The 19,368-nt window shown below is 45.1% G+C and overlaps 2 protein-coding genes across 22 annotated transcripts in view; one reads left to right on the forward strand and one right to left on the reverse strand.

Moving 5' to 3' along the window:
• dock7 (dedicator of cytokinesis 7) overlaps nucleotides 1–19,368 on the reverse strand; it is a 57,136-nt gene that overhangs the window by 30,261 nt on the left and 7,507 nt on the right. For all 21 annotated transcript variants that reach the window (XM_031574979.2, XM_031574995.2, XM_031574994.2 and 18 more), the window contains exons 6-16: nucleotides 17,851–18,063; nucleotides 16,577–16,662; nucleotides 16,420–16,486; nucleotides 15,864–16,013; nucleotides 15,369–15,449; nucleotides 14,740–14,902; nucleotides 14,370–14,512; nucleotides 13,630–13,723; nucleotides 12,865–13,027; nucleotides 1,410–1,527; nucleotides 863–933 (exon numbers count right to left, since the gene is read on the reverse strand). In XM_031574979.2, coding sequence (XP_031430839.1) covers nucleotides 863–933; nucleotides 1,410–1,527; nucleotides 12,865–13,027; nucleotides 13,630–13,723; nucleotides 14,370–14,512; nucleotides 14,740–14,902; nucleotides 15,369–15,449; nucleotides 15,864–16,013; nucleotides 16,420–16,486; nucleotides 16,577–16,662; nucleotides 17,851–18,063 — 1,349 coding nt within the window. The remainder of the gene's footprint in view (nucleotides 1–862; nucleotides 934–1,409; nucleotides 1,528–12,864; nucleotides 13,028–13,629; nucleotides 13,724–14,369; nucleotides 14,513–14,739; nucleotides 14,903–15,368; nucleotides 15,450–15,863; nucleotides 16,014–16,419; nucleotides 16,487–16,576; nucleotides 16,663–17,850; nucleotides 18,064–19,368) is intronic.
• On the forward strand, nucleotides 4,600–10,207 carry angptl3 (angiopoietin-like 3). Its single transcript, XM_012842165.3, has 7 exons — nucleotides 4,600–6,572; nucleotides 6,903–7,013; nucleotides 7,226–7,343; nucleotides 7,458–7,571; nucleotides 7,918–8,013; nucleotides 8,800–9,072; nucleotides 9,257–10,207. The coding sequence occupies exons 1-7, from the start codon at nucleotides 6,048–6,050 to the stop codon at nucleotides 9,430–9,432; spliced, it is 1,413 nt and encodes a 470-aa protein (XP_012697619.2). The 5' UTR covers nucleotides 4,600–6,047; the 3' UTR covers nucleotides 9,433–10,207.

Below are 19,368 nucleotides of genomic sequence, written 5' to 3' on the forward strand. Positions count from 1 at the left end.
TCCCAGCGCAGTGAGCAGGGAGATTGCACCACATCATAAATTCAACTCAGGGCGATCAAATCTACAGACTGCAGCACTCCGCGCCTCACAGCTTTATTTACTTTCACCTTGGAAGGACGACCCAAGGTAAAATATGGCTCTGATTGGGAATGCGAGGTGCTGATTTAATGCCAGCGGAGAGTCATCGGCACAAGGACAGGGGGCCTCAGCCAAGGGCACCGTGGGAGGGGGTATGAGCGCAGGGACCAGGAGGAGCCAACATCGCCCAGCACAGATTAGGTCACGGAGTGGCAGCACAGACTCACCAAAAGCAGATGCTTGACATCAGTTTCATTTCCAAATGTTAATTACATTTGATCCACAATAAAAACAGCTCTAGAGCGTTCCTAAAACAGTAGTTATAATTACTCTTTTCTCAAAAAATCTCTAAAAGAGCTAATGCTGAATGCAATGTTTAAGAATAAGGAGTTTGCTCTTGCTTAAGACATAACCATGTTGGTTGTTCTCTTCCAGTTTGACAGGGACATTTTGGGGGGGAAAAAATCTTTGAGTAAATTGAAATGAAGTCTTCCCACAAGGCAGGGGCAGATTTCAATTTGCTAGGTCAGGTTGGCTTCAACCCTCCCTGTCAATCAACAGCCACCTCTGGCACATCAGGTGAAGGGCTGGACCAATCCGTTGCCGTCAAACATCAGACGACACACCACTCACACAGACGGTGACGGAATAAAATCCAAATCACAGTCCCCTCTATTGGTCTTACACATCAACAGCCAAATGCATGTCATTCTCAGATGCTTTTTGAGACACAGACTATTTTTGTCAGTTGGAGAATGTCTGCTCTCTGCAGTGCAGATCTCACCGGTTATGGTACACCACGGCTGTGTATGCCTCTTTGGCATACTCGGCACAGCTGGACTTGCCAAAAATCACCTGCAAGAGAAACAGTACATCAGTACAACTCGGAATAACATTGATCTATTTCATCCTATTGACTGAAAATGCAAACCATGGTAAAATACTGGCTTTTAAGTAATATTTGGAATGTTTTTAAGTCATTTGAATCTAAATATCACAGTATATATGCATGTATGTACTGTATTATATGTATGTATGTATGTATGTATGTATGTATGCATGTTTGTAGGTACTATACTATATGTATGTACGTACTGTACTATATCAGAATCAGAATTCTTTTTAATGGCCAAGTATATTTACATATACAGGAAATGATCTTGGTATGTATATGTATATGTATGGATGTATATGTATGTAAATGTATGTATGTATGCATGTATGTATATGTACATGAATGAATGAATGAATGAATGAGTTGCGTGTGCGTGTAATTATAGGACTATGTGTTTGTATGTGTTCTGTTGCGTGTTTGTGTTTGTGTTCCTTACAGGCAGGGCATTGCTGATATCCTCTCCATTCATGAACTGCACTTTGACGGTGATGTTGCGGGCCGAGCCTTGCCGGTTGGCAAAGTTGAGGCTCTGAGGATACACGTACAGGATGTTCCTGATGAAGACAAGAGCAACAACAGCAAATAAGTTACACAAAAGTTAGACACTTTGGCTCTTGTTTTATTTTCAGAGTGGAAACTGAGTTTTTGGATGAGGTCATTTGCTCTATGGCAGTGGTTTCCAAACTTTTTACAGTCTCGTTCGGCTCATTTTGTTCACCCTGAGGTAGATTGATGGCTTACAATGAGTGAATAATATGTGCCACAAGTGACCCAAACCTTCTAAGGTTGTTGTTTGCCAGCCATCAACAGAACAGAAGACTAAAAAAAAAAAAAACATTATTTGCAGGCGATTGGGAAGATGAGCGAATTCATTTTACAGGCTGTAGCGGGGGTGTGTGTGTGTGTCAACCGTTGAACAGGGGGGCGTGGCCGGAGCGGAGTTCAGCACAGACGTGACATTTTCTCAGTGGTTTTGTTTTTTAATTAATGCTTGTTCATCGCTGCGATCGTTGTTGTGTTTATTAGAAAGAAATACAGCCTTGCAGGGCAAAATACAGGGAAAAATTATGTTTCCGTCTGAAAGTTGCAATTCTGTTTCAAAGGGTACATTCCGCGAATTCAGTCCGTTTTCCGTTATCGCGGAAATGTTCTCCCCGCGTACCCCCTGAACCACTTTGCGTACCCCAGTTTGGGAGCCGAGGCGCTATGGAGACTGTAAAACCCATTTCCATGATCAGAAACACTGTTTGAGTTGTTGCTCCACCACATGCCAGATGTCTGTCTGTGTGCAGAGCCTCTCTGGAAAAGTGCCAAGGTCTGGGCAGAGTGACATGAAACCTCAAACATTTGTCCTACAGAGGAACCTTCATTATCAGTAGTGCAACGGTGACTCATGTAGCACTGTAAGGTCATTTTTTTCATGACGACGCAAGTTCAGAGGGGTCAGCAGGTCCGCTGAGGGATTGGTGGAAACAAGGGGTGTGTCTTCCCACCATGTGGTGACCCCCTCTCGTTGGCTAAGCAAACAGAACTACAACTGTACACATTACAGATGGTCATGAGGAAGTGTCACTTTGCCCACTGGGGTAAAAGAGAGAGAGAGAGAGAGAGAGAGAGAGAGAGAGAAAGCGAGAGAGAGAGAGAGAGAGAGAGAGAGAGAGAGAGAGAGAGACCAAAGAGAAGAAAGCACAATTAATCTGTCATTTAGATTAAAGTGCTGCACACACAGATCCAGATATCTCAGTTTGGTGACAAATGTCTGTAGTCACAACATGTCTTTAACAACACTATGTATTTTCTCCCTAGATTGTATTCAAAATGCAGAATTGTTGTCAACCCACACAATCCCCTACTACACCATCTGGGCCATAAGGAGCAGTGACTGCTGTCCCAAGATGTCCGCACACAGGGATTAGTTCACTTGTGAGTGATTGCAAGCCTTTTGACTCTGTGGTCACCCAAATCCCCCGAGGCGTTGCATAAGGTTTCTATAGTGCACTGCAACAGCAGGAGCATGTCCTAACACACTGACCACAGTGACGGAACACTGGATCCATAGGGATTTTCTCAAAGACCCAAGGATTCAAAGAGCTTAAAAAAAAAAAGCCACAGCCATCTCTTCTTTTCTTTTCTTTTCCTCTCCTCTCCTTCGGACATCTTGTAACATTCTCACGATCACTCTGTGCTCATGTGATCAAAGGGTTTGTTTTCCTTCAGAATGATTCATGTACTGGACAAGTTCCATCTCCCAAATCACCAAAAGAAAGAAATGGCCCAGCTCCTGGGCCGCCATCATACAGTATATCTACGGTGTGTGGCATTCCACCAGTTCACCACAGTCACCACACTGAACACCAAACCCAACATGAAGGGGTCACAACCCCTACAGATGTCGAGTAGGAGCGTAATGTTTTAGTGCAGATCTGCAGCAGCAGTAGAGCAGTTCTTTCCTTTTTCTGAGATCTAACATACCAGTGAAGAACAGGGTCGATCCCCATATGAATTGACTGGACGTGCCTTCCTAAACCAAAGACCTTTTGTGCACATCAATTGGCAGCAGTGCATTTCAAAACGAGCCAGTGTATCCTCTTGGAAGCCGACCAACGTCTCATTGTGTTATCTGCCTCATCCTCTTGAGGTTTAATCATTCACAGAGGAGGTGTTGATGTTGCGGGTGGCAACAAGAGCATTTCAAAATCCCCCCAACGGTACTCGATGCCAAGACCCCCAACGTCCCTCCAAAGTACACACACGCAACTCACACATCCTACACATACAGGGGCCCCTGGGTACACACAGGCAGGGCGGCCACGTGTGCTCTATTTAGAGACCCAGAGACCCAGAGACCCAGACCAGTCAACAGGCCACATGCCAGGACAGGCAACAGCCAGCTGGCATGACCAGACCAGAGAATTGTGAAAAGGAAATATTAAAAAAAATCGGCCATTGTGAGTTGGTCTCAGTAGTGAGACTCATTGCTTAAAACAGAGCAGTTCTACTGACAAACAAGCACACTGAAACCTCTATGCTGTTGTACTGGAAGACATATTTTGAAGAGGAAACTTGAAAATTGAAATGAGTAACTGCTTCAAAAATGGCAAAAACACAGCAAAACACTGAGGCCTCCACTAGGGTTTTTTCCAATATGGAAAAAAGGTGTTACCCCAGTTACCCATACACCCCTATTATACATCACAGTTTACAATATAGTTATAATATAGTATTCCATTAAAAAGTAGTAATATAGTACTTTATAGTATTACAATATTTAAAGAGTAGATAATGAACACCAAGCTCTATGAGATGACACTACATAAATGTGAGATTTAGACAAGTGATGCTTGTTAGAAAAATGAGTGTAAGGCAATGACCATTTAATGCAACTTGTATTCTACTGCTCCCCATTGTGTGAGATGTGGCTAAATGTGCCCATTATGGAACAACAGGTAGGTGTCAGTAGGTCAGTAGGTGTCATCCTTCTTGTCTGAGATGCACCGATGCACTGATTATGTGAAAGTTCAGGAGTCTCCTTCCCTTAGTTTGCTGTCCAGACTCTTTTCCAGAAGAAAAACTGCTTACAAGAAGAGGAGGAACCAGGTGGTCACAATTATTATGACAAAAGCCAATGTTACCCAAATAACTTTGCTGAGAACTCAAGCAATGGGTGCTCATATACTGACCAAAGCCAATGTTACCCCAATAACTTGGCTGAGAACTCAAGCAATGGGTGCTCATATACTGACCAAAGCCAATGTTACCCCAATAACTTGGCTGAGAACTCAGGCAATGGGTGCTCATATACTGACCAAAGCCAATGTTACCCCAATAACTTGGCTGAGAACTCAGGCAATGGGTGCTCATATACTGACCAAAGCCAATGTTACCCCAATAACTTGGCTGAGAACTCAAGCAATGGGTGCACAAACTCCCAACAGCAGGATCACTGGAGAGCAGAGCGCAGACCCATGACTTACTCTCACAACGCGAGTCCTGGACGACTGAAGGCACTTGCACACATGTAGAGAGCAGGTAAAGACAGCGTCCAGGGGAATTCCACCCATGCCATAATAAAGCAAACACCTTCAGCAGATCCCACTATTCACCAGATAGTTCGAGAAATTTAGAGAAATGAACCAAAAAAAATGCATGACTGCGGAATACTAATACACATAATTGCAAGGCTGGACAAATGTCATTATATCATATATATATATGATGAGGACCAGATCTGAGCATATGTCTCACAGTTCAAAACATATTGGTTTCTTCAAAACAATAAAACAAAAGAGAGAAAAATCATCCACTCAGTGATTATATCCAGTCTGTAAGTGTCACACGGCAACAAGATAGTGGCCACTCTTGAGATGGAATGGAATGTACCAGCAAGGAAACTTACTACCTACCCTAACAAGTTAACAAATAAATATACTTTCACTAGTAGGATGAGCACAGCCCCATATATCGATCATCTCTTCCATCTCTTGTGCCCACAGTCAGGGACAGCAGTGATTATCCACGGGCAATAAGGGGCTTCATCTAGACCTACTCAGTGGCACCAGAGAGAGTGATGTAGTGCTGATTCAGCAGGTGCCTAAATCAAACTCCGAGACAGGAAAACTGCATATTTCATTATTGTCCGCATCCACACCCAAGCACTGCTGTGAGCGAGCCCCTTCTTCAGCATGCAGCTGTGATATGATTAAATGGGGAACATGTATCATCAGCATTCTGGATTCTGGATTCATTGCTCATTCTTTTTCTCATCGGTTTAATCATCAACTCATGCTCCCTCCCCCATCTGAGTGGAGGTATATAACAGTGGTCCTCAGTCTGTTTGGATATCGTCCTCACACGAGACCAGAGAGGGAGAGGAGATAGAGAGAGAGAGAGAGAGAGAGGGGGAGAGATAGAGAGAGAGAGGAACAGAGGGAGAAAGACCTATCAGACAGGCAGATTAATGTTGAGACTCAGATAGAACAAAAAAAAAAAAAGACAGCAAGAATAACAACATACTCAAGAGACCGGCAAATTGAACTAAGCCAAGACAAGGAAGCACAGGACAGAGTAAGTAAGAATGAAGCCCCTGTGTGTGTTATTACTGCTGCTGGGTCTGTGCAGTGCTGCTGCTGCTGAAGGTCTTCCGGCACCTTCCAACCCCGTCACCAATGCCCCCATCCTCCCACCTGATGCTCCTGGTCAAGGGAAATCGCGATTTGCTATGCTGGACGACGTCCGCCTCCTGGCCAACGGTCTCCTGCAACTGGGACAGAGCCTGCGGGAGTTTGTGCACAAGACCAAAGCCCAGATCAACGACATCTTCGAGAAGCTCAACATCTTCGACCGCTCCTTCTACCAGCTGTCGGTGGTCACCAGCGAGATCAAGGAGGAGGAAGAGGAGCTGAAGAAAACCACCACCTTCCTGAAGGTGAACAACGAGGAGATCCGGAACCTGTCGCTGGAGATTAACTCCAAGATCGACGGCATCCTCCAGGAGCGCTCGCAGCTGCAGACCAAGGTGGGGGGGCTGGAGGAGAAGCTCAAGGGGCTGTCCCAGAGCATGGCGCCCGCCGACCAGATCCAGGAGATGACAGCGCTCAAGGTGAGTGACCGACCAGCTCCTCACCCAAAGACCTGCCCCATTTTCTTTATGTGGCCAACTCATGCTTATTATGTATACACAGAAGAGTCTAGCACATACGCTTGCTTTTGGAAACTGCATTTTGTACATTTACCTTTACTTTTTTAAATGTGACGTTCACATACATTGTTTTTTTTATATGCAATTGAGTTGTATATTGCAGATGAATGATTGTAGTTGAAGTTTGCAAAAGTTTGCATGTTCTACTGAAGGGTTTTTCAGAAACTTCAGTCCCTTTACTACATGCATTCAAAATGGACACTGCCAAATACTTAAGATGATGTGTTTTAGGATGTGATCGAGTCCCAGGAGAGGACTATCACAGACCTGCTGACAGCTGTCCGGGGGCAGAATGAGCAGCTCAACTATCAGAGCAGCAAGATTAAGAGTCTGGAGGACAAGGTAGGTCCAGTGCAAATGAGCAAATACATCACGACCAATTATGGATTTCCAACATGCACTAAAAGGCAGTATATTCCATATAGACTTGACTGAAAAGAATATGATATTAAGGAGTAAGGCACTTTTCATTTCTAAAAGGTTGAGACCATGTGACACTTCCAAAAACATCTCCAGCACACAGCCATAATGGACCTTCAAAAATTCTGTTTCAGCTTAACTTTGACCCTTTCCAAGAGACTGCCGAAAAACCACCGAATTCTCAATCTGATCCTCCAAGTGTTCTCCATTACCTCCCAGAGATCTCGACAAACGGCAGCATGAACTCTTCTGGTAACCTAACTGTGATTTTTGCAAATCGTCATTTTACAAATACAAATTGGAACATATTGCCATTTCTACCGCCAACAACTGCCTGACTGAGTGTGGTCCTTGAACTGTTTGCAGATCTTCCCATGGACTGCAGTGAGATCTTCAACCAAGGACAGAGGAACAGTGGTGTGTATGCCATCAAGCCAAATCAATCGAAGCCTTTCAACGTCTTCTGCGAGATGAGCTCTGGTAAGACAAAAACCTGTGCCACAACCTAATCCTTTTTCCTACAAGACAGTGCTGACTGACAACTGGAAAGAAACAACCGTGTTGGAGTCTAACATGTTACTGACCTGCATTCTAAGCTTCATTTATTCAGAGCTCATTACTGACCTTTCTGTACTGAACTGTCATGTGTTCAAAGCAGCATGCAGCACAGGCATGATCAACACACGTTTGCAAGCTGTTTATTCTGTAGGAATGCCTTATCACTGCACTCTTTATCTTGGCTTTTTCCTCTTGACTTCCTCCCCCATTCCCCCAATTCCCCACTCTAACCACACACATGCCCCTCCTCTGTGTGTGTGTCACGCAGATGGCGGTGCTGTTGTCATTCAGCGCAGGGAGGATGGCTCAGTGGATTTTGACCAGACCTGGGAGAAGTACAAGAAAGGCTTTGGGGACTTACAGCGTAAGCAAATATTTAAAATGATATCGCTACATTAGTGAATAAAAAAACGAAAGTATTTCCAATTTAGCATTGGCTACGTTCAGTCGACCAACTATGCAGACATCTTTAGGCAGCCAGGAGGAAAGATTGCCGTCAGAGTGCATCTGACGTGGACAAGTATCAACACAGAGCAGCAGACAGCTGACAGCTGACAGTAGATGCCTCTATTGTGGGTCCTGACAGAGCACTGACAGGCAGTTACACAAGCCACGCGTGGAGGCCAGCCAAGACACACAAATCAAACCGCATTCCCAAATACTAAACCCAAGACCTGCGGCTAAGAATGCCTCATGCATAATGACTTTCCTGTGTGAAAACTGATGAGTCAGCCAGCTGCCTGAAGTCAGCAGTTAGATCTCAGACACACCAGTGAACAGGCCCCAGCAAACTGCAACTGAGCTAAAAGCCCAATGAAAGCCCTATGATGCAAGTTGTGTCGGCATACACAAGTTGTTTCGCTATAACGGATAAAATGACATCCACTGTATGTCATGTAACAATGATATCAATGACTACATGTTCACAGTGACTTTTAACGTAAACTTAACACAGTTCTTGACAAGATTATTTAAATACATACCTCTGCAGATATCTCAAGTATGCTGCCAGCTCGTAAAAGTCCTTTGAAGACTGCGCCAGAAAGCCCGAAGCTGATTTGAATTAGAAGGCCTGTGTTAAGCAATGGATGAAATGTCTGTTGGCACAATCCAACATTAGCTGACTGGTGTTGTTGTTGTCTTTGAGCAGAGGAGTTCTGGCTGGGCCTGGAGAAGATCTATGCCATCGCCAGGCAGAGGGAGTACATGATGCACATCCAGCTGGAAGACTGGAAGCAGGAGACGCGCTCCATCGCCTACCTGTTCACGCTGGACGGGCCCGCCACCGACTTCACCCTCCACCTGACACACTTGAGGGGAAACCTGACGGACGCCATGAGCAACCACACGGGCATGAGGTTCTCCACCAAAGACCGAGACAACGACAACCACGAGGACTCCAACTGCGCTCGCAACTACACCGGTGAGATGGTTCGCCTTCTTTTTTAAACTGACAAGTAGGGGGTTGGCAAAGATTACATTGACCTTGCACCAACACCATTAAGACACATTAATGAAAGGAACGGTTATGGAATGAACCTCATACAGCCTTCATGGACTTGTTTATTGATCTCCACGTCGTCTTCTTCATTTGTCATTTGTAACAGGTGGCTGGTGGTTCAACGCCTGTGGAGACACCAACCTTAACGGCAGGTACTTATGGCTCAAGTCCCGCGGGCGCTCCCTGAGGAGGAAAGCCATCTACTGGAAACCAGGGAGGGAGATCTCCTACACCTTAAAGTCCACCAAGATCTCCATGCAACCAGCACCCCGACGCCACTGAACTCCAGACTCTGCGGTCCCAGTCAGAACCCACTGATAAGCAGATGTTCACACACAACTGGGACTCATTTCAGACTGATACAACATCATCGTGTCAATGATCTCTTACCAGAGGACTTCAGGCAGACCAGCAACAGTTTAGTAAGGCATACGTGTTCAAGTCCAGACCTGTAGGTGCTACACTTCCAGTGAAATACTTCCCTTTCTGTAAGCATAGATGTTTCCCATACTAAGAGCATAGAATAGACAAATATGTTACTGTGACTGATAGGCATGCTGCATACACGGCTTCTTCCTGGGCCAGACCAGTCAGACCATGGACAAGTAGTAGCACACCACTGATCTGGTCCGAACCTAATACAAGGCCATCACTGCATTCCATTTGTTATAGTATAGGCAACAAGACCAACGCAAGCATTGTTTTACATTGTTGAACCAGATGCAACCGAATGTGTGTGTGTGTTTGGAAGAAACAATTAGCCATATAGTATAGAAATTTCACTTTATTTTTTTATACCGTCTTATAACTTGTATTTAAGGTGTAACTAATGTATAGTGTATTTAAACCATTTTCATAACCATTTCACAACAGGGGCTTTGGCATCTGCTTGTCCTCATGACCGAGTCATATTGACTCTTGCGATATTATTCTGCATACATGGCTGTACTGTATGTATTTGTTCACTGAGACTTTCTCTTGCCCAATTAGAGCAAAGTCTAATCATATTTATAATGAAAATACACTTGCAATATATATATATATATAAAGAGTCAAATTAGGCCCCGGGTTCATTTTATTTGTGGTCTGTATGTATGCATGCATGCATGTGTGTCTGTGAGAGAGTGATTCATGTCACTAGTTACAGAATCCATCCGGTCTAAACTAAAATACTTTCCAATCAAAACAGATTAATCAAAATATGATAAAAAGTGCGAAAAATGCAATACTACATACAAATAATGATAAACTTAGTAAGCATCAACACAAAAAATTATCTTTTGGTTTCATCAATACTGAAAAATAAAAAATAAAAATGCTATCTATAGTTGGTAAACCAACCTGGATGGATTTAAAGAGGGGGGTTCACATCTGACAGGCCTTTTTACTATCAATACTTTACAAAATGCAATCCAAAAATGCAAATCCAGCTGTAGATATAAAGAAATCAAGCCATTCGTACGTGAATCCGTCTGAGCCATGTAATAAAGGACAATGACCTGTGCTGTACCAGTCCTGAGCTCCCCTCCAACTCCACATGTGATGGATTGGATCCAGATCTCATTAATCAGCACTGACCCAACTCAAGGGGGTCTCACCCTGGGTAAACAGCAGAGCTGGCTCAGCTTAAAAGCCAGCAGCAACGTGTTATCACCAGTCAACAAACATGACCTCAAAAGACATGGGGCAATGCAAACACACACACGCGCGCATACATACACCCACTCACACATACACCCACACACATACACCCATACACACACACACACACACCCACACTTGCATACACACATACACCCACACACATACACACACCCACACACACACACATACACCCATACACACACACACACCCACACAGTATCAATGTGAACTGATACTGGCCTGTGCCTGCAAGGCCTTGACTAAAATAGAAGTGCAAACCGCTAGGGGTCAAAGCGCATGGGTTGTCAAAAGGGCTGTGGTGTGGTGTGGTAGCCCAGTGGGTGGTGTGATGTTACCTTGAGGGGCTCCCCAGCTGAACTCTACAGAGCACACTTGTGTGCATAGGAGTCACCGCTGATCGATATGGAATGTTGAAATAGAGAATGGCAATATAAAGCAAACAAACTCACAGCATTGCATCCTGCACGTGACAACCCCACAAGGCACAGAGCATGCAAACGTGTTCATGGAGGTAACAGTGAACTCAAATCATGAGGTTATAAGGCACTTCAGAGTTCCAGGTACGTGACTGCGCATGTCATACAAAACTCAAGATCTTGCTTTCTCTCACGCAGGCACGCACACACAAAAAAAAAAAAACAGGAATGGATGAAACAACATCAGGATAGATCCGGAACATCTCAGGCAAGTCACCTCTGTCAATCTTCACTCAATACATGGACAACACCAAAAACTTCAGGTAATCTAAAGTGTGCGCTTGCGTGAGGAGCCAACAGAGAGCAACCTGCCCAGTAGCTTTCGAAACAGGGGGCAGGCCAGCAGGCCAACAGGCCAACAGGCCAGCTTTACTTTACTGCTTTACTAACATCAGATTTGACACATTCCGTCCAAGGTCAGGAGGGTTGGTATCTCCCCAGCCATTCTGTCCAGTCAGCCTTAATTAAGACTCATTTAAGACACATTGATATATTTGTTCAACTGCTCTAATGAAGGTCAAATACCGGTTCTGCAAATCTGACACTTGGCTCGAATACCTTTGAGTTGGTTAATCCTATGTCAGCATACCTGTAGGTGGTGTTGTTTAATCCTATGTCAGCATACCTGTAGGTGGTGTTGTTTTATCCTATGTCAGCATACCTGTAGGTGGTGTTGTTTAATCCTATGTCAGCATACCTGTAGGTGGTGTTGTTTAATCCTATGTTATCATACCTGTAGGTGGTGTTGTTTAATCCTATGTTATCATACCTGTAGTAGGTGGTGTTGTTTAATCCTATGTCAGCATACCTGTAGGTAGTGTTGTTTAATCCTATGTTATCATACCTGTAGGTGGTGTTGTTTAATCCTATGTTATCATACCTGTAGGTGGTGTTGATTAATCCTATGTTATCATACCTGTAGGTGGTGTTGTTTAATCCTATGTTATCATACCTGTCGTAGGTGGTGTTGTTTAATCCTATGTCAGCATACCTGTAGGTGGTGTTGTTTAATCCTATGTTATCATACCTGTAGTAGGTGGTGTTGTTTAATCCTATGTCAGCATACCTGTAGGTTGTGTTGTTTAATCCTATGTTATCATACCTGTAGTAGGTGGTGTTGTTTAATCCTATGTCATCATACCTGTAGGTGGTGTTGTTTAATCCTATGTTATCATACCTGTAGGTGGTGTTGTTTAGTCCTATGTCATCATACCTGTAGGTGGTGTTGTTTAATCCTATGTCATCATACCTGTAGGTGGTGTTGTTTAATCCTATGTTATCATACCTGTAGGTAGTGTTGTTTAATCCTATGTCAGCATACCTGTAGGTGGTGTTGTTTAATCCTATGTTATCATACCTGTAGGTGGTGTTGTTTAATCCTATGTCATCATACCTGTAGGTGGTGTTGTTTAATCCTATGTCATCATACCTGTAGGTGGTGTTGTTTAATCCTATGTCAGCATACCTGTAGGTGGTGTTGTTTAATCCTATGTCATCATACCTGTAGGTGGTGTTGTTTAATCCTATGTCAGCATACCTGTAGGTGGTGTTGTTTAGTCCTATGTTATCATACCTGTAGGTGGTGTTGGGGACGTATACATCTCTAGGGGGAAACTCCAGGATCTCTCTGGTGGGGCGTACCCTGCTGTCAGGGTAGGGCTTGACCTGCATCAGCTCGGGGGTCAGGCAGTAGTGGGGATTGTCGGGGGCTGGAGAGATGTCCAGTTTCAGCTGGGCTGTGGGGCACAAGAGAGCAATGATCATGAAGAGCACAGGCAGGACGGCACTCGAGCGAAGACGCTCCCTTACACTCGGCTTACAAAACCACATTGAATAGAAAATCACGGCTTCTAGGCATAACGACAGCATTTTTAATTTAATTTAATTTTGATTTTTGTGTTTTATTTGTTTTAGGTTTCCGTATCCATGTGATTTTACAAGATGCACGATTTGGGTTTCACAACGCATTTGAAGTGATTTGCCTCTTTCTGGCATATTTTAGATTTGGTTTCTGTCTGCATCCTTTCTTTCATTTATGTAGTCCAAATTCCATTACACATTTGTTCTGCTCTCCCATCTGACCACTGCCCAGTGGAATGTGAGCCCCGAGGGATCGTGTTCTGCCTACCACATGCCCACAGTCTTTCTGCTCTAGAGAATTCTGTCCTGCTGCAAGGCATGTTTGCTTCTCTTCCATAAACGTGTGTTTTAAAGAAATAAACATATACAAGACATGAGTCTTGGGACTTTTTTACACAGGCACTACACTTGCTTTGGCCTTCCTGCTGTGCCCTGTTCCCCTAGTCAGTTTGAGGCTTCTTGGGAAATGTAGTCTCACCTGTGATGGGCCTCAGTCTGCGGAGCACAGAGGAGGGTCTCCTCATGTCAGCTAAGAACTTATAGAGGTCTTCATCACTCAGACGATCACCCTCCTGTTATAGGCACACAGACACACACTCAGGCTTAAATGAAGGATAAGGGAAACCATTCTACACCATGGGTACCAAGCAGCATCACAACAGGCAGGAGAAAGCAAAGCCTATCAGTGGGGTCTGAGTACCATCAGATAAGCAAATGTTGACTTTCCAATTGATACCTACATTAAAATGATTCTCTTTATTTATTGGGCATCTGCACAGTCAGCCAAAACTGCATTCAGAGTTTTAATGTTTAACCAAAAGCCCTACTGACCCAGACAAAGACGGGGTTGAAGGCCTTTCAAGCAGACTTTAAGTCTACAGTGCAGGGTCACAGGTCATGCTCTGACTCAGATGAAACATATGCAAATTGCACACATCATTCCATTAGTTTAACTAACTGGCACTTCGACTAGTCCTAACTGGCACTTCGACTAGTAACTTGCAGTTACATTTCTGCACTTCTTTCTTTCTTTTTTATTTCATTTTGTTATATTTCTTATGTAAAGTAGTATTTATTTATTGTTACACCAGGTTCTATTGCTCGTAGCTTGAATATTCTCTCCCTTGTACGTCGCTTTGGACAAAAGCGTCTGCTAAATGACTAAATGTAAATGTAAGTTTATGCTGATGTACACCAGCAGGGCAAGGGGCCCCTGACCTGCTTGAAGAAGTTGGTGACGGTGAGGGTGGCCGGCCGGAAGCTGGTCAGGCTGCAGGACTCATCTCCACTGGTGGTCCTCTCCAAAGAGCGCCGGCCCACGATGCTGGAGTTCCTGCGCTCTGACCAGGACCCTTTCCTCTCTGCATGGGGACCACAGAGGCGACGGGTCAGAAGTTGCATGGATACAAAACTCACATACAGCAAAAGCACCGTCCATGACTTAGAAAAGAGAAATGTTTTTCAAATATGCTCTGCATTGCCATAAAAATGACACAACTAATCACTGAAATGAGCCAAACATGGTTCAGTATGTAAAAAGCCGAGCTAGGGCGTTGCTCTACCCAAGGGCTTAGGGTGTAGTGCTCACCTGGCAGGCCCATCTCCAGCTCCGTGTCTCTCTCCAGGCTCCCGGCGCTGTTCACGATGTTCATGAGGTGGATGGCGGTCCAGGCGAAGGGCATGCGGTACCGGCCCAGACGCTGGCAGAACTGCTCCGACTGGCCGCGTAACTTCTCCAGCTTCTCCTTGTTCTGAGGGACAAAACGCAGCGACACACAATCAGTGCTGGGCTCCTCAGATGGGCACATTTCAGCATTTAAGAGTGTTCTGACAGAAGAAATGAGTTCACACATTTTGGGAGCTTCTTTTCTTACTAGAGCTGTCACATGGTCCAATTTTGCTATGACTCTATTGCAATGTGTTGGTCTACATAATTCTGTCCAGAACTGGAGACCAGGCCATTGTGACAGTAAAGCAAACCCCAACAGATGCTTTTTAATGGCAACAGAGGGTTTGCTTTGAGGCAGTTCCCTCCGTGTTTGGCTTCAGTGACTCACTTCACTGTTATTCAACAACTCAAAGCATGTTCGCGTAACACCATCCCCTCGTAGGCCATAACCTCAGCTCTGACTCAAACACACCGTAACCAAAGAAGCACACTTGATGTGAGCCGCAGCCGGCAAACCCGGTGACCCTCAACTGGATTAGCAGACTTACTTTAGTGTTGTCGGCTTCTTTGAACACCATGTATGGCTCTGCACACTCTCCAATGTCTCCTTGCTGTAACACTTTCTCCAGCTAGGAATCAAACAAACACAACAAATGAACGGAGTCCTTTCTGAAAAGGAAATATTACATCACAAGCGCGGGCGTGTGAGAATGTGTGTGGGTGTGTGTGGTCTGCTTCACATGGGTTACCACATTGTGCTAACGTCACGTAAAGTATTTATTCCTTTGTTTAGATTTAGATAGGAATGTGAACGCTGGGGAGTCTATACAATTATTTTTGTCTGTGCTGATACGATTTACAGTCATCATGCACAATATGCTGAGATATGTTGGTTGAATAAGAGGTTTCTTCTCAACATGCAGATGATTTCACACAGGAAAGAGGACAGCATAAGGCCATTCACTGAACTATGAGGAACACATAACCTCTGGAGAAGGCCCATCTCTCAGGAGGTCTTGAGGCCAGAGAGCGCAGTCACTGACCTTGATCACCAGGAAGACGTCTTGGGAAGGGTAGGTGATGGAGAAGATGGCCGATCTGGCCAGAGTGGAGATGGCGGCCGTCTGGATGTGAGGCCTCAGCATGCCTTTGGTTTGCTCCGAGTTCAAGTCGAAGAAGAAGTTTTCCGATATCTGACGCAGGAGGGACAGTTCAATTCAGATGAGAAAAGACATTTTCACAAGGGATTAAGTGCCTCCCTCTAGTGTTGGTCAGACAGTACTGAAATACTGACAATGGGAGGAATTGTCTCAGAGTACACGGTTATGATGAGCTGGGTAAATGTGGGCACACAGTTTGCAATTCATACATTTCATAATGTTCTCAAATGTGCGACTCGAACATGACCTTGCAAAAAGATGTGTACTGCAGGACGGCCACAGAGTAGGAGTGAGCATTTTCTCTAACCTCCGGGCCTCATGTGGCCTTTCATAACATAATGATAGATTCAGCTTATTCTTGGAGACTAAGGCCACTGTTAACTGCTTTTTTTCCCACAGTGCAACTCTGCAGAAGTCTCACAAAAGCAGCGCGTCTCACCTTTTTCTTTTCCTTGACATCATACAAGGCCAAACTTGCAAATATTGGTTCGATTTCAATCTCAAACCTCCAAAGGGAAGAAACAGCACAGGTCAGCACAAAGAAGCGTAACATCAGACAAGCAGAGTAAAAAAGATTTGAAACAACCTCCACTCACTTCAAGGACAAGCACTTCACCAGCAGTCTCTGGCCAAAGTGCTCCTTGGGTACCTCAGGCACACAGTGGCGCTCTATAGGCTCGTCCTGTGAGAAGAGCAAAACCATAACACACTCCGTCAGAGACACACTACCTCCATAACACACACAGTCAGAGACACACTACCTCCATAACACACACAGTCAGAGACACACTACCTCCATAACACACACAGTCAGAGACACACTACCTCCATAACACACACAGTCAGAGACACACTACCTCCATAACACACACAGTCAGAGACACACTACCTCCATAACACACACAGTCAGAGCCCCAACTACCTCCATAACACACACCGTCAGAGACACACTACCTCCATAACACACACAGTCAGAGCCCCAACTACCTCCATAACACACACCGTCAGAGACACACTACCCCCATAACACACACACCGTCAGACACACACTACCTCCATAACACACACCGTCAGAGCCCCACTACCCCCATAACACACACACCGTCAGAGACACACTACCCCCATAACACACACACCGTCAGAGCCCCACTACCCCCATAACACACACACCGTCAGAGACACAGTACCTCCATAACACACACCGTCAGAGACACACTACCTCCATAACACACACCGTCAGAGACACAGTACCTCCATAACACACACCGTCAGAGACACACTACCTCCATAACACACACACCGTCAGAGCCCCACTACCTCCATAACACACACAGTCAGAGCCCCAACTACCTCCATAACACACACACCGTCAGAGACACACTACCTCCATAACACACACACCGTCAGAGCCCCACTACCTCCATAACACACACAGTCAGAGCCCCAACTACCTCCATAACACACAACGTCAGAGCCCCACTACCCCCATAACACACTCCGTCAGAGCCCGACTACCCCCATAACACACACTCCGTCAGGGCCACACTACCTCCATAACACACACACCGTCAGAGCCCCACTACCCCCATAACACACACACCGTCAGAGACACACTACCTTCATGAAGCCCATTAATAAAGAGATGATGCTTTTACTCAATGTCAAAAATATTGGCATAACGTTCTGGTTATGCAATACATACATTTTTAAATGAAAGCAATACATAAAGTAATGTATAAAAGTTCGCATAAAATGTAAAAAGCAAAGCTATTTGTTTTCAAATGAAACAGTAAGGCTGCTGCTGTTATATTCCACAGTTCTGCACAACACAAAGACAACTTCATCCGCTTCTCCCTTTGGCATGGAGTACCTCATCTAGGGCTGGATGAAGGGCGAAAACCTCGCGGTGCCTGTTGGCCTTGCGCTGGTCCTCGTTGTGCCGGTCGATCTCTTCGTTTGGGGCGCGGTCCAACAGGTGAGGCAGGAGGGCGTCGGGCTGGGAGTTCTTCAGGTCGAAGATGCTACAGGCCCAGCTGCCCCGAGGCGTGTCGTCGATGGACATGGACCTCCTCTTCAAGTCATCCTAACAGAACACATGCACACATGTGATGAAAACACTCATGCAGGCACTTAACCAAACAGACAACCACAGCAAAGTAACAAAGGCATACTAATGAATGACTCACCAGATAATATTCATTCTAACAAAGCGTTCTTTTAGAATGTGTAGCTACAGTCACTGAACACTTTATCAGGAACACTATACTAATAGTGGGTAGGGCCTCCCTTTGACCTGAAAAGAAGCCTAAATTCTTTGTGGCAAGGATGGACACGATATAGGAAACATTTTCTTTGAGATTCTGGTCCATGTTCACATGACTGCATCAAGCAATTTCTGCAGATTTGTCAGCTGCACATTCATGGTCAGCAACAATACTAAAAAAAAGCTGTGGCCTTCAAGTGATGATTGATTGGTATTAACAGGCCCAAAGTGCCAAGAAAACATCCCCCCCCACCATGACACCACCACCACCGCCACCGGCCTGGACAGATGTCACAAGGCAGGTTGGGTGCATGGATTTGTGTCCAGTCTTCAAGTGTTCTTGGTTGACAGAAGTGGAACATGACATGGTCTTCTGCTGTTGTAGCCCATCTGCCCCCATCTCAAGGTGTATTCTCAGATGCTGTCATCTAAAGGTTTGAAGTGTCGTGTATTCTCAGATGCTGTCATCTAAAGGTTTGAAGTGTCGTGTATTCTCAGATGCTGTCATCCTAAGGTTTGACATGTTGTGTATCCTCAGATGCCGTTCTGCTCATCACAGTTGGTCTGAGTGGTTATCGGAGTGTCTGTAGCCTTTCTGTCAGCTCCAACCAGTCTGGCCATTCTCCACTGACCTATCTCTTTAACCAGTCTGGCCATACTCCATACTCCACTGACCTATCTCTTTAACCAGTCTGGCCATCACTGACCTCTCATCAACCAGTCTGGCCATACTCCATACTCCACTGACCTATCTCTTTAACCAGTCTGGCCATCACTGACCTCTCATCAACCAGTCTGGTCATACTCCATACTCCACTGACCTCAACCAGTCTGGTCATCAATGACCTCTCTCTCATCAACCAGTCTGGCTATACTCCACTGACCTCTCTCATCAACCAGTCTGGCCATCACTGACCTCTCTCATCAACCAGTCTGGCCATACTCCATACTCCGCTGACCTCTCTCATCGACCAGTCTGGCCATCACTGACCTCTCATCAACCAGTCTGGCCATCACTGACCTCTCTCATCAACCAGTCTGGCCATCAATGACCTCTCTCTCATCAACCAGTCTGGCTATACTCCGCTGACCTCTCTCATCAACCAGTCTGGCATTTCCATCCAC

This window comes from Clupea harengus, chromosome 10 (genome assembly GCF_900700415.2).
Source record: "Clupea harengus chromosome 10, Ch_v2.0.2, whole genome shotgun sequence".
NCBI classification, from domain to species: Eukaryota; Metazoa; Chordata; class Actinopteri; order Clupeiformes; family Clupeidae; genus Clupea; species Clupea harengus.

Coding starts and splice junctions, on each gene's coding strand:
- angptl3 (XM_012842165.3), top strand. CDS start 6,048: ATGAAGCCCCTGTGTGTGTTATTACTGCTGCTGGGTCTGTGCAGTGCT. Junction 7,572..7,917: donor CTTCTGCGAGATGAGCTCTG/GTAAGACAAAAA, acceptor TGTGTCACGCAG/ATGGCGGTGCTGTTGTCATT. Junction 9,073..9,256: donor CTGCGCTCGCAACTACACCG/GTGAGATGGTTC, acceptor CATTTGTAACAG/GTGGCTGGTGGTTCAACGCC.